The sequence below is a fragment of the Gobio gobio genome (assembly GCF_949357685.1).
Source record: "Gobio gobio genome assembly, chromosome: 10".
NCBI classification, from domain to species: Eukaryota; Metazoa; Chordata; class Actinopteri; order Cypriniformes; family Gobionidae; genus Gobio; species Gobio gobio.
The window spans coordinates 15,625,709-15,639,642 of NC_137116.1; the positions used below are offsets into that span (position 1 = coordinate 15,625,709).

Here is a 13,934-nt window from a genome sequence, read left to right on the forward strand (position 1 = left end):
CATTTAATTAATCTTAAACAGTAATACGTTAACAGCGTGACTGAATTTTGGCATAAATGTGTGAATTACATATACTGTAGGCTACAGTGAAATGATTGTCATTGAAAAGTGACAGAACAATGCTAAAATATTAATACAAATCAATATGTTCATTCAGATCTTATTCGTCATGTCTCAAACACACTTAATCGCGGACACTATTTAGACGTGCACTGACACCGTGTGGTGAAATAATCACGTATGTTTACGACCCTCGGCTTATGTCGGATTAAAAAACTACAAGTTCAGCAGAGTTTGGAAAATCCTGAACACAGTAATGATCAGTTTATCTCTTCTCCTGTCTCGGAAAATGTCTGGATTTTTAAATCATCCTCCAGATGCTTATTTTAATTGTCATTTGTTCAGCTAGGTGTTCACAGCACATTGAAAACATGCATAACCGGAAGAATCAGCACTGCTTCGACGCGCACTTCCGGTATTCAATTCCACTGTGATAAAGGCCTATTAAGGCATTTCTGAAGGCCAAAGGGGGTCAAACACAGTATTAGTGTGTGTTCCTAATAATCCTTTAGGTGAGGGTATAAGTTGTGTTGTAAATGTGGCGATGGTTTGTCTAGATCAGACTCTATTCCTCATCTGGGATTGGTCAGAGCCTCTGAAACTGCAGTGATTTGGACCTTCAGCCGTTGGTTCCCATTGAAGTCCATTATGAGCAGAACAATCCTGGAATGTTTTCCTCAAAAAACTGAAGAGAGAAAGACATGAACATCTGGGATGAGATGGAGGTGAATCATCAGGAAGTGTTGATTCTGAACTCATCCTTTAAGACCAAACGTTCTTCCAGTTAATAGAACGTTTGCTCAAAGTAATCTGGTTTTTAATGGTCTCAAAAACATTTAAAAACAATGTGATGTTATTATAACTTAATGGGATCGTTCTTAGAATATGTTTTTGTCCGCTGGGACATCATGACTTTGCGTAAACATACACGCCACTTTCTAAAGCCAAATGGCATGTTATCTCGCATTTTGAGCTATCTACGTGTATGTCTACGCTGTGTGATTCCGCGTGTATGTAAATGGATGTATAAACATACTAAATGATGTTTTTTTGAAAATGTAAAAATGCAGAAACGCCAAAATGGCTTAGCGAATTGGCCTGTCATACATACGCCATTTCATGAGATCAGTCTGGCTGGGAAGACTCACACAAACAACACAAGCTCTGTGACAAGAATCTGAAATGTTTTTATTACTTTTTCCATTTATTAAAGAGAATTTCTTTACAACATACATTTAGCTGTGAATCAGATGTGGGAGAGGGCCGGTGACCAAACCACACAAGAGTACAACCTCCAGGGTCCAGGACCGAAGGCACCGGCACGGGAGACGTGCGGCTCCGTGATCTCCGGAGAGAAGATATTCAGACGGTTTAGACTCGTCTCAGACGTGCGAGTGAATTCAACATCTACAAAGCCCAAACTAGAGATTCCTGGACGGCAAGTTCAATAAAACGTGTCAAAATATTAAATAACAATCCTCGTATTACATCACAACGATAGAGCTAGAAAATTATATTAATCGGAATCTGTCACAAACATTGAAAACATTAATCTGTTTCCTAAGATTATTGGAGTGCATATCTACACAGGAGCCAGCCTGTATTCACTGCCTAGAAACTGTGTTTGATCATATACATTAGAAACTCGTGTGTGTGTGTGTGTGTTTGGGAGAAACATCATCTCTGATTGGGTCATGTGTTTTTCTCTTATTGCCTCGAAGCAGCCAGATCCACAGATACACATCAATTCACCTACAAACAAACAGTGCAAAAACATCAGCTGACTTTGTGAAAAGTAAAAAAAAAAGAAGGACGGACGAAAAAAACCCAAAGCGAAAAACAACATTCTTCCAACGTTTCATTGGCACGATCAGAAAGAAATCAAGCACAAAGTCATGTGTGGTTAGCAAAGGGACCAGAGTCGACACGACAACACCTACATTCTTCAATTACGTAGTTTTTTTTGTTTCTTTTTTAATCAAACGAGGGAAACGAACGTCATTATAAGAACTACGACAGTTAACAGCTAACAAACGCTTCACTACTCAGGGGTGTAAGGCACAAATTTACAGGTGGAAGGAGAAAAACAGGCAAATGATTCAACAAAAGGCCCATGTGTGTGTGTGGATAGATGTGAAAACGATACATTTGAAAGCATAAACCAAGCGTCTTAAGTGCGGCTCAGCGAGAATGGCACTCGCTGATCGCCGGCGGCTTTCAGATGAAGAGGTGAGATTCAGGAGTTCCTGTCTGTGGGCTGTAAGCTCTACCCACAAGCCCCTCTGGCACGGCTCGAGAAATATTCCGTCGTCCGAGTTTGCTTAGCAACGTCCCAAAAGTTAGAAGTACTGGCTCCAGTTTAATGACTTTAAATAACTTCACACTTGATTAATTCAAATTAAAAAGATCATTCGCGTCTCATTCGAGCCTAAAAGAAATGCTCTTCTGCAAAAGCACTTTATTAAAAAATAAATACAACCTGCTGTTAGTATCAACAGTCACGTGTTATTTAACAGCTTCAGTAGACGTGTTGAACTCTTGCACGAAGGCAGAACTCGATTGCTTTATCCAGGAACAGTAACACTGAGACAGGCGGCGGCTCTTCACAGTTTTCCATTGTAAACTCCAGTCTGAACTTGTTCAAGTGCTTGATAACCGGGGTGAGATGTCTCACAGCTTCAGGACTGAACAATTGCGCCTGTCTCCGATGTGCTTTTGGCAGAAAACAAACATCAACTGCGACACGGCGGACGGAAACCTTCAAGAGTTCCTCCTTTCGGGAGCAGATGTTTGCCCTCTTGGAACGGGCACTATCAGCCTGAGCTCCACATGTACGTATTAAAAAATATACAAAACCCAAAAACAAAAGAAAGTTGCATTTCCTGTACACAGCTGTACAAAGCAGACGCACTTTAATGTCCCCCGTCTTATATTCCGCATTATGTGCAGGAGTCACCGGATTTGACTTTCGTGGAAAGGGCCACCAGTAAGGGTTTGGGAGGGACGTCGGGCTTGAGCTGCCTGGAGCCGCACGAGCTCAGGCTGGGGTGGCGCGACAGGCCATGGACGGGCGGCGGGGAGGAGACGTGGATGGAGTCCACCCGCTGCGGGGCGGGCGGAGGCGTCTCCACGCGGAAGCTGTGGTTCCTGGACATATGGGATGAGTTGGACGAGTTGGTGTTGTGCTGTTTCTTGAGGCCCGAGCTCATGGGATAGCCGCGGCTGTACATGGAAGAATGCACGTCCAGCCTCTTGCCCATCTGGGGGACGGCCGGCGGGATCACGCCGCTCAGAGACGCCTCTCGCTGGGGGACTCGTGGTGGCGCGCCCTCTCCGTCCGCCAGGCCCAGACCGTGGCACGGGCTCTTGAGGGCCTTGTACTCCAGCGTGGCGCCCTGGTCGTCCGCGAGGTCTCCGCGGTGGGGCTGCTCCACGTACTCATGCTGGTAGGCTTGCTGATGTTGGGGCAGAGGAAGCACCACCACACTGGGGATGTGGCCCGGAGACGCCCGCAGCGGCAGGTCCGTCGGGATGACCGGAGTGCCCATGGAGGACAAGTCTTTGGTGCAGGCGTTGATCAGGTTCTGGTTGCGCTCCCACTCGCGGCTGCCCCGGCTGGGTTTGCGCCGTGGCTGCATGGGTGTGGACTCGGGCGTGGGCAGGGCGGTCAGATCCGGGTGCTGGTCAGCTTTGATTAGCATCTTGCCGTTGGTCAGGCGGCCGTTGTGCATGAGCGGGGTCAGAATGGCATCTGGACGGCCGTCCTTGGCTTGCGTCTCGAACAGCCCGGTCAGCTTGGTGACGCTGTTCATGGAGCCTCGTCTGGACTGAACGGAGTCCTTGTCTTTGCGGCCGGGCAGCTCAAAGTCTCGCCGGCGGTGGTGGTCGCACACACAGTAGACGACGATGCCAGAGAAGATGGCGCCCATGGCGAAGGCGAGGATGACGGCGATGGCCAGGAGAGTCACGGGAACCATCTGATCGCGGTCTCTGTGGTACGTCTCGCGGATCACCCCTGTGAAGAGACAATGGTTTAATACATTAGGGTACTAACATAATCCAATGTCCAAAGCTCACCTGTGTGTCTAGAACGTTGATGGACAACAATGCACTTAAAGTGTGGTCACAATTACTATCGATCATCGAAATTTAGTGGGCGAAATGCAGTCAATGTAATAGGAACGCACACGATCAGGAGTTTTACGCCAGGATGGAAAAGTTCCACACACATATTTCGCTCATGCTTAAATTGTTTGGTCTGTGAGCCGGGACTCAATCTTAGTAAATGTCTGTGAACCGGGACTCAATTTTAGTAAATGTCTGTGAACCGGGACTCAATTTTAGGAAAGGTCAGTGAGCCGGGACTCAATCTCGGGAAATGTCTGTGAGCCGGGACTCAAGTTTAGGAAATGTCTGTGAACCGGGACTCAATGTTAGGAAATGTCTGTGAGCCGGGACTCAATTTTAGGAAAGGTCAGTGAGCCGGGACTCAATCTCGGGAAATGTCTGTGACCCGGGACTCAATCTTAGTAAATGTCTGTGAACCGGGACTCAATTTTAGGAAAGGTCAGTGAGCCAGGACTCAATCTCGGGAAATGTCTGTGAGCCGGGACTCAAGTTTAGGAAATGTCTGTGAACCGGGACTCAATGTTAGGAAATGTCTGTGAGCCGGGACTCAATCTTAGGAAAGGTCTGTGAGCTGGGACTCAATCTTAGTAAAGGTCTGTGAGCTGGGACTCAATGTTAGGAAAGGTCTGTGAGATGGGACTCAATGTTAGGAAAGGTCTGTGAGGCGGGACTCAATCTCAGGAAAGGTCTGTGAGCTGGGACTCAATGTTAGGAAAGATCTGTGAGCCGGGACTCAATCTTAGGAAAGATCTGTGAGCCGGGACTCAATGTTAGGAAAGGTCTGTGAGCCGGGACTCAATTTTAGGAAAGGTCTGTGAGATGGGACTCAATGTTAGGAAAGGTCTGTGAGATGGGACTCAATCTTGGGAAAGGTCTGTGAGCCAGGACTCAAATTAAGGAAAGGTCTGTGAGCTGGGACTCAATGTTAGGAAATGTCTGTGAGCTGGGACTCAATCTTGGGAAAGGTCTGTGAGCCGTGACTCAATCTCGGAAAAGGTCTGTGAGCCGGGACTCAATCTCAGGAAATGTCTTTGAGCTGGGACTCAATCTCAGGAAAGGTCTGTGAGCCGGGACTCAATCTCGGGAAATGTCTGCTAGCTGGGACTCAATCTCAGGAAAGGTCTGTGAGCCGGGACTCAATCTAGGGAAAGGTCTGTGAGCTGGGACTCAATCTCAGGAAAGGTCTGTGAGCCAGGACTCAATCTCAGGAAAGGTCTGTGAGCTGGGACTCAATCTCGGGAAAGGTCTGTGAGATGGGACTCAATCTTGGGAAAGGTCTGTGAGCCAGGACTCAAATTAAGGAAAGGTCTGTGAGCTGGGACTCAATGTTAGGAAATGTCTGTGAGCTGGGACTCAATCTTGGGAAAGGTCTGTGAGCCGTGACTCAATCTCGGAAAAGGTCTGTGAGCCGGGACTCAATCTCAGGAAATGTCTTTGAGCTGGGACTCAATCTCAGGAAAGGTCTGTGAGCCGGGACTCAATCTCGGGAAATGTCTGCTAGCTGGGACTCAATCTCAGGAAAGGTCTGTGAGCCGGGACTCAATCTCGGGAAATGTCTGTGAGCTGGGACTCAATCTCAGGAAAGGTCTGTGAGCCGGGACTCAATCTCGGGAAAGGTCTGTGAGCCGGGACTCAATCTCGGGAAAGGTCTGTGAGCCGGGACTCAATCTCGGGAAAGGTCTGTGAGCCGGGACTCAATCTCGGGAAAGGTCTGTGAGCCGGGACTCAATCTCGGGAAAGGTCTGTGAGCCGGGACTCAATCTCGGGAAAGGTCTGTGAGCCGGGACTCAATCTCGGGTCAACTGTAGCACAATCGCACTATATCTCGGAGAGCTCGGAGGCTATTGACTCTGACATTTGCACATAAAATTTAACTGAAATGTCGCTAATGTGACCAAACCTTTAAGTGCTGTACACCAGTGCTAAAAATGGGGATTTGAAGACTTCAATATAGATACAGATAAAACCGCTGTCTGGATCTCTGAAGGAGACAGTCCCTGTTTACAGCTGGTATAAAGATGTATTTGGTTGATCGCATCACAAGTGGACGACGCTAAATACAGGAGGAAACAGGGTCTAAAATGTTTTGAGCTTGTCCACTTTAACTTCCAGAGGTAGTTGAAAACGCATTCGACCGGATTGCTTTTGTAGTGTAGACGCTCATGTGGTCAAATGCGCTGGAACAGCCACTAAAAGACCCCCTACTGTCCGCCGACTGACCTAACGCGTTAACATTATGGGAAGCACGCTAGCCAGACGGGATTTAGACTTTGTCGACTGAAGACCCAAATTTGGTTCGAAGATTTGAGTGTTTCTACGTTCGGCTGGTCTTGCGGCTGTCAGAGCTCATACCCTCTGTATGTCTTTCCATCGTCTCCAATTAGTTCATATGAAAATTACGCTTTGTTACGCCTTGTGATCCAATCCACCAAAACGCATCTTAACACCAGCTGTAAACAGGGCCAGAGAATGTGCATTAGTTTGAACACCAAAAGATCATTTTCACCAAAATGCTTAATATGGTTTCCACATCAGGGCAGAAATCTTAATCTATTTGATTCTATTGCTGATGAATGAACCTACATAACACTCTCAGCAGATCAACCATTTAATATCCACACAGGAAGAAAAGTGATATAATGTTTCCACAGAGACGAATAAATTCAATGTTTTACAATTGTTACAAACACATAAAAGTGTGTTCCAGCCATCCATCACCCGAGACGTTTAATGGACTGGAGAATATTGGTTTCAAACGCGGATGGCCTTGGCTACACACTCCTCTTATCTGAAGGAGTCTCTCTCTAAGATGACTAAATGCCGTCACACATCTGTTTTTTCTCTGCTAAAGGGAAGATCTGAGGGGCGCTTCTTTCTTTTTAACTTCACTCTCATCCATCGCTGGTCTCAGGAGAGCCTCTTCCTCTCGGTCTGTTTGATGTTTAAAGCGTCTACTGTACGACACCCCGGAGAAATGACACGGCTCTTACGGATTCATTTTCATGTTGGAAAGAGAGTCTCCCTTCATCAAAACATCTATGATAGATACAGTATATAGAGCTGTTAACATAACCACCACTTCAGTTTATTCAACAAAGCACATTTACACACACGTGGCATGATCAGCCGACCGAAACTCACTGATTCAAAAAATGATTTTATCTCATTGTTAATGTGGTGAGGACAAAGAGGAGAGATGGTTCTCATGCTGAATTTGGACACTTGAATATGTCGGAAATATTCCCACTGACTGATATGATACGGCATATATCATTCATATGATTAGGATGGCAATAATTGCAGTGACTCCACTGAAAATAAATCAATGTTGTGGTGAACCACAGGCTCAGGCGGATTCTTTTGAGAAACAGAGAATCTGTTCGCTTGTTTGATGGGATTAAAATAGAAACGAGTGTGAAATGAGACGGAAATCTGCCTCTCTGAAGTCTTTATTCATTCACAAACGCCCAGTGCCACGCACACAGTCTGACAGATTCATATCTTTAATCATTCCAATCTTTGGACAGTGCTCATATATTATTATACCATTATTTATATTCACGCATCCCTGGAAACGGCCAAAAGCACCACCTTTAGAGAAAATATCAAACATAAAACATCTGACAGACGTTTGTTGCGTTGAAGATGTTTGTGTGTGTGTGTTAGTGGATGAAGTTGCTAGTTAATGTGATTATAAAACATTATATAAATGTATATAAAAATGATATCGTCTGGGAGAAAGAGAAGAGCAGACACACGAGCACTGAACTGAGCTCTCTTCAGATAGAGTACACACAAAATTATTATTCACGTAAACACAGTTGATTATGTCTTAAGTGACTGTAAACAGTTGGGAGAATATGGGATGTGTATCCGTGTATTGGATCCGTACATTCGGCCTTAAAGTGACAGCAGTCTAATAAACCGACTGTCCGTCATTACAGGATGAGTTCACTTCAGAATCAACACTTCCTGATCATTTCCTCATCCCAGATGTTCATGTCTTTCTTTATTTAGTTTTTTTAAGGATCATTCCGGGATTTTTCTGCTCGTAATGGACTTCAATGGGAACCAACGGCTGAAGGTCCAGATCACTGCAGTTTCAGAGGAAGAGCTTCAGAGGCTCTGACCAATCCCAGACGAGGAATAGAGTCTGATCTAGACAAACCATCAACACATTTACAACACACACACACACATTTATACACTTTAACCTCAGACGCTCGACTTCGGTGTTGCTCGTATGATGTCATCACGTCTGAAAGGTCACATGACGCAGGTGGAAGTGCCGACCCAGTGTTAAAACCAACGTGCAAAGACTAAATCAAACGCCCTTTACACAAATAAAGGGGAAACAACGATGACGACGATTTTAACGTTGGAGGAGAACATGATTCGGCACTTCCACCTGCGTCATGTGACCTTTCAGACGTGATGACATCATATGAACAACACTGAAGTTGAGCATACGAGCAACACTGAAGTCGAGCGTCTGAGGTTAAAGTGTATAAATGTGTGTGTGTGTTGTAAATGTGTTGATGGTTTGTCTAGATCAGACTCTATTCCTCGTCTGGGATTGGTCAGAGCCTCTGAAACTGCAGTGATTTGGACCTTCAGCCGTTGGTTCCCATTGAAGTCCATTACGAGCAGAAAATCCTGGAATGTTTTCCTCAAAAAACTGAAGAGAGAAAGACATGAACATCTGGGATGAGATGGAGGTGAATGCTCAGGAAGTGTTGATTGTGAAGTGACTCCTCCTGTAATGTAATCACTGAACCTGTTCTTTCTTTAGCATAAATGACACTTGCTGTGATGTTTTGCATCTAATATTGTGGTGCCAGAGTCCAAATATTATTAAAATAGAATTAAAATGGATTCAGTCTTGAAAGCGGCCTGTTTTTAATGGCTCTTTCCTCGCAGGCGGAACGAATCTCACACAGGCGTTACACATTTGAATTTCATGAGACGTCACTCCTGACAATTAGACGTGTTGGAGCTTCACCGCCACAATCCTGCAGCGTGTACACCAGAAGATTCCTGCGCCAGACCGAGACGTGTGAATATTCACACACACACACACACACACACACACACACACACACACACACACACACACACACACACACACACACACACACACACACACACACACACACACACACACACACACCTGCTGCTGCTGCTTTTATCTGTGAAGATGCGTTTGAAAAGCCACGACACTTGAATCTCACAAACTAATGAACGATTGTTTAAAGAAGGAACCATTAAACCTGTTAAGCAGGAAAATATATTCAGACGCTTTAACACGGACAAATACATACATGTGCTTAGTATGTTTGTCTTGTTTTCCAGCACAAATATCTCAACATAAATCAAGACACATTTACTGGAGAAGATATTAACGGGTTAGTTCAGCCAAAACTGTAAATTGTGTCATTAATGACTGAGCCTCATGTGGTTGGACACCCGTCAGACCTCCGTTCATCTTCAGACACAAATGAAGATATTTTAGTGTAAAGCTGATGCTCTGAAAGGCCTCCATTGGCTCAACTTTACACTCTCAAGACCCTTAAAAGACACTAAAGACTAAAGTTACAAAGTCCATCTCACTACAGCGGCTCTACAATAACTTTATGAAGACGAGAATAGTTTCTGTGCGCAAAAAAACCCTAAATAACGACTTATATAGTGATGACGATTTCAAAACACGGCCTCATGAAGCTTCGAAGCGTTATGAATCAGTGAGTCGATTCAGCGGTTTGGAGCGTTATGAATCAGTGAGTCGATTCAGCGGTTCAGAGCGTTATGACTCAGTGAATTGATTCAATGGTTTGGAGCGTTATGAATCAGTGAGTCGATTCAGCGGTTCGGACCGTTATGAATCAGTGAGTTGATTCAGCGGTTCGGACCGTTATGAATCAGTGAATCGATTCAGTGGTTCAGAGCGTTATGAATCAGTGAGTCGAATCATGATTAGGATCGCGTGTCAAACCGCCAAACTGCTGAAATTTGGCGATCCAAACTGCTGAATCGACTCACTGATTCATAACGCTTCGAAGCTTCATGAGGCCGTGTTTTGAAATCGTCATCACTATATAAGTCGTTATTTAGGGTTTTTTTGCGCACAGAAACTATTCTCGTCTTCATAAAGTTATTGTAGAGCCGCTGTAGTGAGATGGACTTTGTAACTTTAGTCTTTAGTGTCTTTTAAGGGTCTTGAGAGTGTAAAGTTGAGCCAATGGAGGCCTTTCAGAGCATCAGATTTACACTAAAATATCTTTTATTGTTTGAGATTGAAACAAGAGGAGCTGGATGTGAACATGAGAACACACTCGCGCCGCGTCTAGGGTTGCCAACCATTCTGTATAATCGTCCCGTGTTTAAGGCATCAATGAAGCGTTCCGTATGAAAGCCATTCGTTATGCAGGTTGTCCCGTATATTCAGGCCTACGCTCTAAATTGAGAATGAATCATTCCTCTGAGACTAATCATTGTTAGATTTGCGAATATAGCCGTTTAAGACCCAGCAGAATCCGGTGATTAGTCCAACATTCAGCCATGCAGGAAAACAAGCTCTCTCCCTGAGGGAAGACGGGATCAGAAGGGGAAATCTTTCACTATTGTAAGTTAAGTTAAAAAAATATATTTAAGTAAAAAGCGTATTCTTAACCTCATCTTAACACAAAATAACCAATAAAGTCTCAAGCACCAAAAGCAATCCTCTGTTTTCTTTAATCGAAAAAAAAGATGCTTTTAAATTTATTCATACATGGTTGTAACAACATTTAGTTCAAGAATTTAAGATTTTAAATGTTTTATTGGCTGAAATTGCAAAGACGTTCAGTTATTATGCTTTCAAAGTTTATAATTTTGAATAGAGGTTGATGATATTTAATATCCCTTGGTGTAGAAAATAAATATTCAATCATTTGTGCATGAAGCCACATTATATCTCTGGGACTGAATCATAAGGTTAACAAAAGAAAAGTTTATTAAGAATGAAAATATAGAAGGATATTGAGATATATTTAATACTTTTATTTTAAAATAGTGTTGACGGCACTCAGACAGGAATGTTCAATTGTGTTGACAGAAAAAAACCGAGATACACTCTAAAAAATGCTGGGTTTAAAATAACCCAAGTTGGGTTGAAAATGGACTAACCCAGCAATTGGGTTGTTTTAACCCAGCGGTTGGGTTAAATGTTTACTTAAAACAACCCAATTGCTGGATTAGTCCATTTTCAACCCAACTTGGGTTATTTTTAACCCAGCATTTTTTAGAATGTACAATTTCTAGTTTCAACATTATTTGTTGTTCTGAAAATGTTTGACCATTTTACTCCTGGAGCCGCATTGAGATCTCCATATCTCTGAGACTGAACCATCAACGGCCTTTAAAATGAAGAAACCAAAAGTAAACTTAGTTGAGAAGCAGAATCTAGAAGGATATTCAGATATCTTTAATACTTCTGGAGTTACAGGCACTCAAACTTGAGTCAAAGACACAGCAGAAGTGCTTCTTCCCCATGTTTGAGCGCTCACCGTTGGCATATAATGACACACAGATTGATAAAGTCAACAGATTTCACTAATAGATCTACCAATCTCTGTGTGAGAATACAATAATGATGCTGCCATCTTTCTAAAGTCATGTTTACACCCCTGTGAAAACTGTCATTCTGAGCCTCCTCTACAAAATATAGCATTTCTCAGTAAATATACATCATCATATTTATGTTCTTCTTTCTTCAGAAACAAAATGGATAAAATCCAGGCAAAATTTCTGAAATCTGGTTGATTTTTGACACGGAATGACCCAAACGTGTTTTTTTATACACTGAAATGACAATATTTTGTCCCTTATTTTCTTCTCCAGAAGTTGGCAACCCTACTCGTGTGTGTGAGAGAGCGTTAGTGTTTGATATCATTATGTAATTAAACATCTCGTCTCATGATTGTGTGTCTCTAGTATCCGCAGGCAAACGCCCCGAGGATCCGCTGAGCGAGTTTAATCTGTAATGTGGAATAACACAGACCGTCACAACACACTCATTATCATAATGGCCATGACTGACGGAGTAAATGAGCCGCGGGTCGAGAGTAAACAGTGTTTTTGCAGCTGATTGTGTGTGTGTGGATCAGGACACGGGCGTTTTAAAAGGCTTTGTCTGCAGATTGAGGTCAGCATTACATCCGTCTTATTCACGGCCGCCGCTATATTCTCTATACACTGACGTGTTTATACACACACGCACACACACACACACACACACACACACACACACACACACACACACACACACACACACACACACACACACACACACACACACACACACACACACACACACACACACACATCCACGTTTCACTGAATCTGATCAGCTCTTCCTCGTCTCGGTGTGTTTTCTCCAGTGTTTGTGCGCGTGAGCCACGCCCGCTGACATCACGTCAACACCGAGCCAATGTGTGTGTGTTCAGTACGTGCAGGAATAGAAACCCAGAGACGCCTGCTGTGTGTGTGTGTGTGTGTGTGTGTGTGTGTGTGTGTCTGTCTGTCTGTAATTGACCTATAAATTAGATACACAGAGGAAGATGGAGCGAGCGAGAGCCACAGGTTTACAGAGAGAGAGAGTGAGAGAGAGAGAGAGAGAGAGAGAGGGAGAGAGAGAGAGAGAGAGAGAGAGAGAGAGAGAGAGAGAGAGAGAGAGAGAGAGAGAGAGAGAGAGAGAGAGAGAGAGAGAGAGAGAGAGAGAGAGAGAGAGAGAGAGAGAGAGAGAGAGAGAGGGATGTGTGTGTACTAATGGAGGGCGAGACACACTAGATTAAGGTTAGTCAAACGCTGTGGCTACATTAGAGCTTCAGCCTTGGAACGATCCATCGGGAGGATGAAGGTCCTGTGGAATCACAATGAAAGCAGATGGTGGAGGGGGGGGTGAACACATACGCACGCACACACACACACAAAGTCACACACACACACACACACACACACACACACACACACACACACACACACACACACACACACAGTCACACACACACACACACACACACAAATGCACTGTGAAGGCACCGGCTCAACCTCATCTTAAATCATGAAAACACATTTCACCACAGAATCAAATAGAAATCGCTTTGGATAAAGAAAATGAAGTCTATTTACAGCAATACTGGGACATAAATACTGCACTATTCCAATAAGGGGAGAGCGGCACAACCTAACGCTTTTCACTGTCTCAGTTTGTGTAAATCCACTTGGGGTCAGAGTATTTATTGTTTCCTAACAATAAAAATAAAAAACTAAATAACGACTTATATAGTGATGACGATTTCAAAACACGGCATCATGAAGCTTCAAAGCGTTATGAGTCAGTGAGTCGATTCAGCGGTTTGGAGCGTTATGAATCAGTGAGTCGATTCAGCGGTTTGGAGCGTTATGAATCAGTGAGTCGATTCAACGGTTCAGAGCATTATGAATCAGTGAGTCGATTCAGCGGTTTGGAGCGTTATGAATCAGTGAGTCGATTCAGCGGTTTGGAGCGTTATGAATCAGTGAGTCGATTCAGCGGTTTGGAGCATTATGAATCAGTGAGTCGATTCAGCGGTTTGAAGCGTTATGAATCAGTGAGTCGAATCATGATTCAGATCGCGTGTCAAACCGCCAAACTGCTGAATCGACTCACTGATTCATAACGCTCTGAACCGCTGAATCGACTCACTGACTCATAACGCTCTGAAGCT

At 44.0% G+C, this 13,934-nt stretch overlaps 1 protein-coding gene across 1 annotated transcript in view; it reads right to left on the bottom strand.

Annotated features, from left to right (window-relative positions):
- Nucleotides 1-1,230: 1,230 nt before the first annotated feature.
- sema6a (sema domain, transmembrane domain (TM), and cytoplasmic domain, (semaphorin) 6A) overlaps nt 1,231-13,934 on the bottom strand; it is a 106,201-nt gene continuing 93,497 nt past the window's right edge. Inside the window, exon 17 of the mRNA XM_079826299.1 lies at nt 1,231-4,075. Coding sequence (XP_079682425.1) covers nt 3,000-4,075 — 1,076 coding nt within the window. The 3' untranslated portion in view covers nt 1,231-2,999. The remainder of the gene's footprint in view (nt 4,076-13,934) is intronic.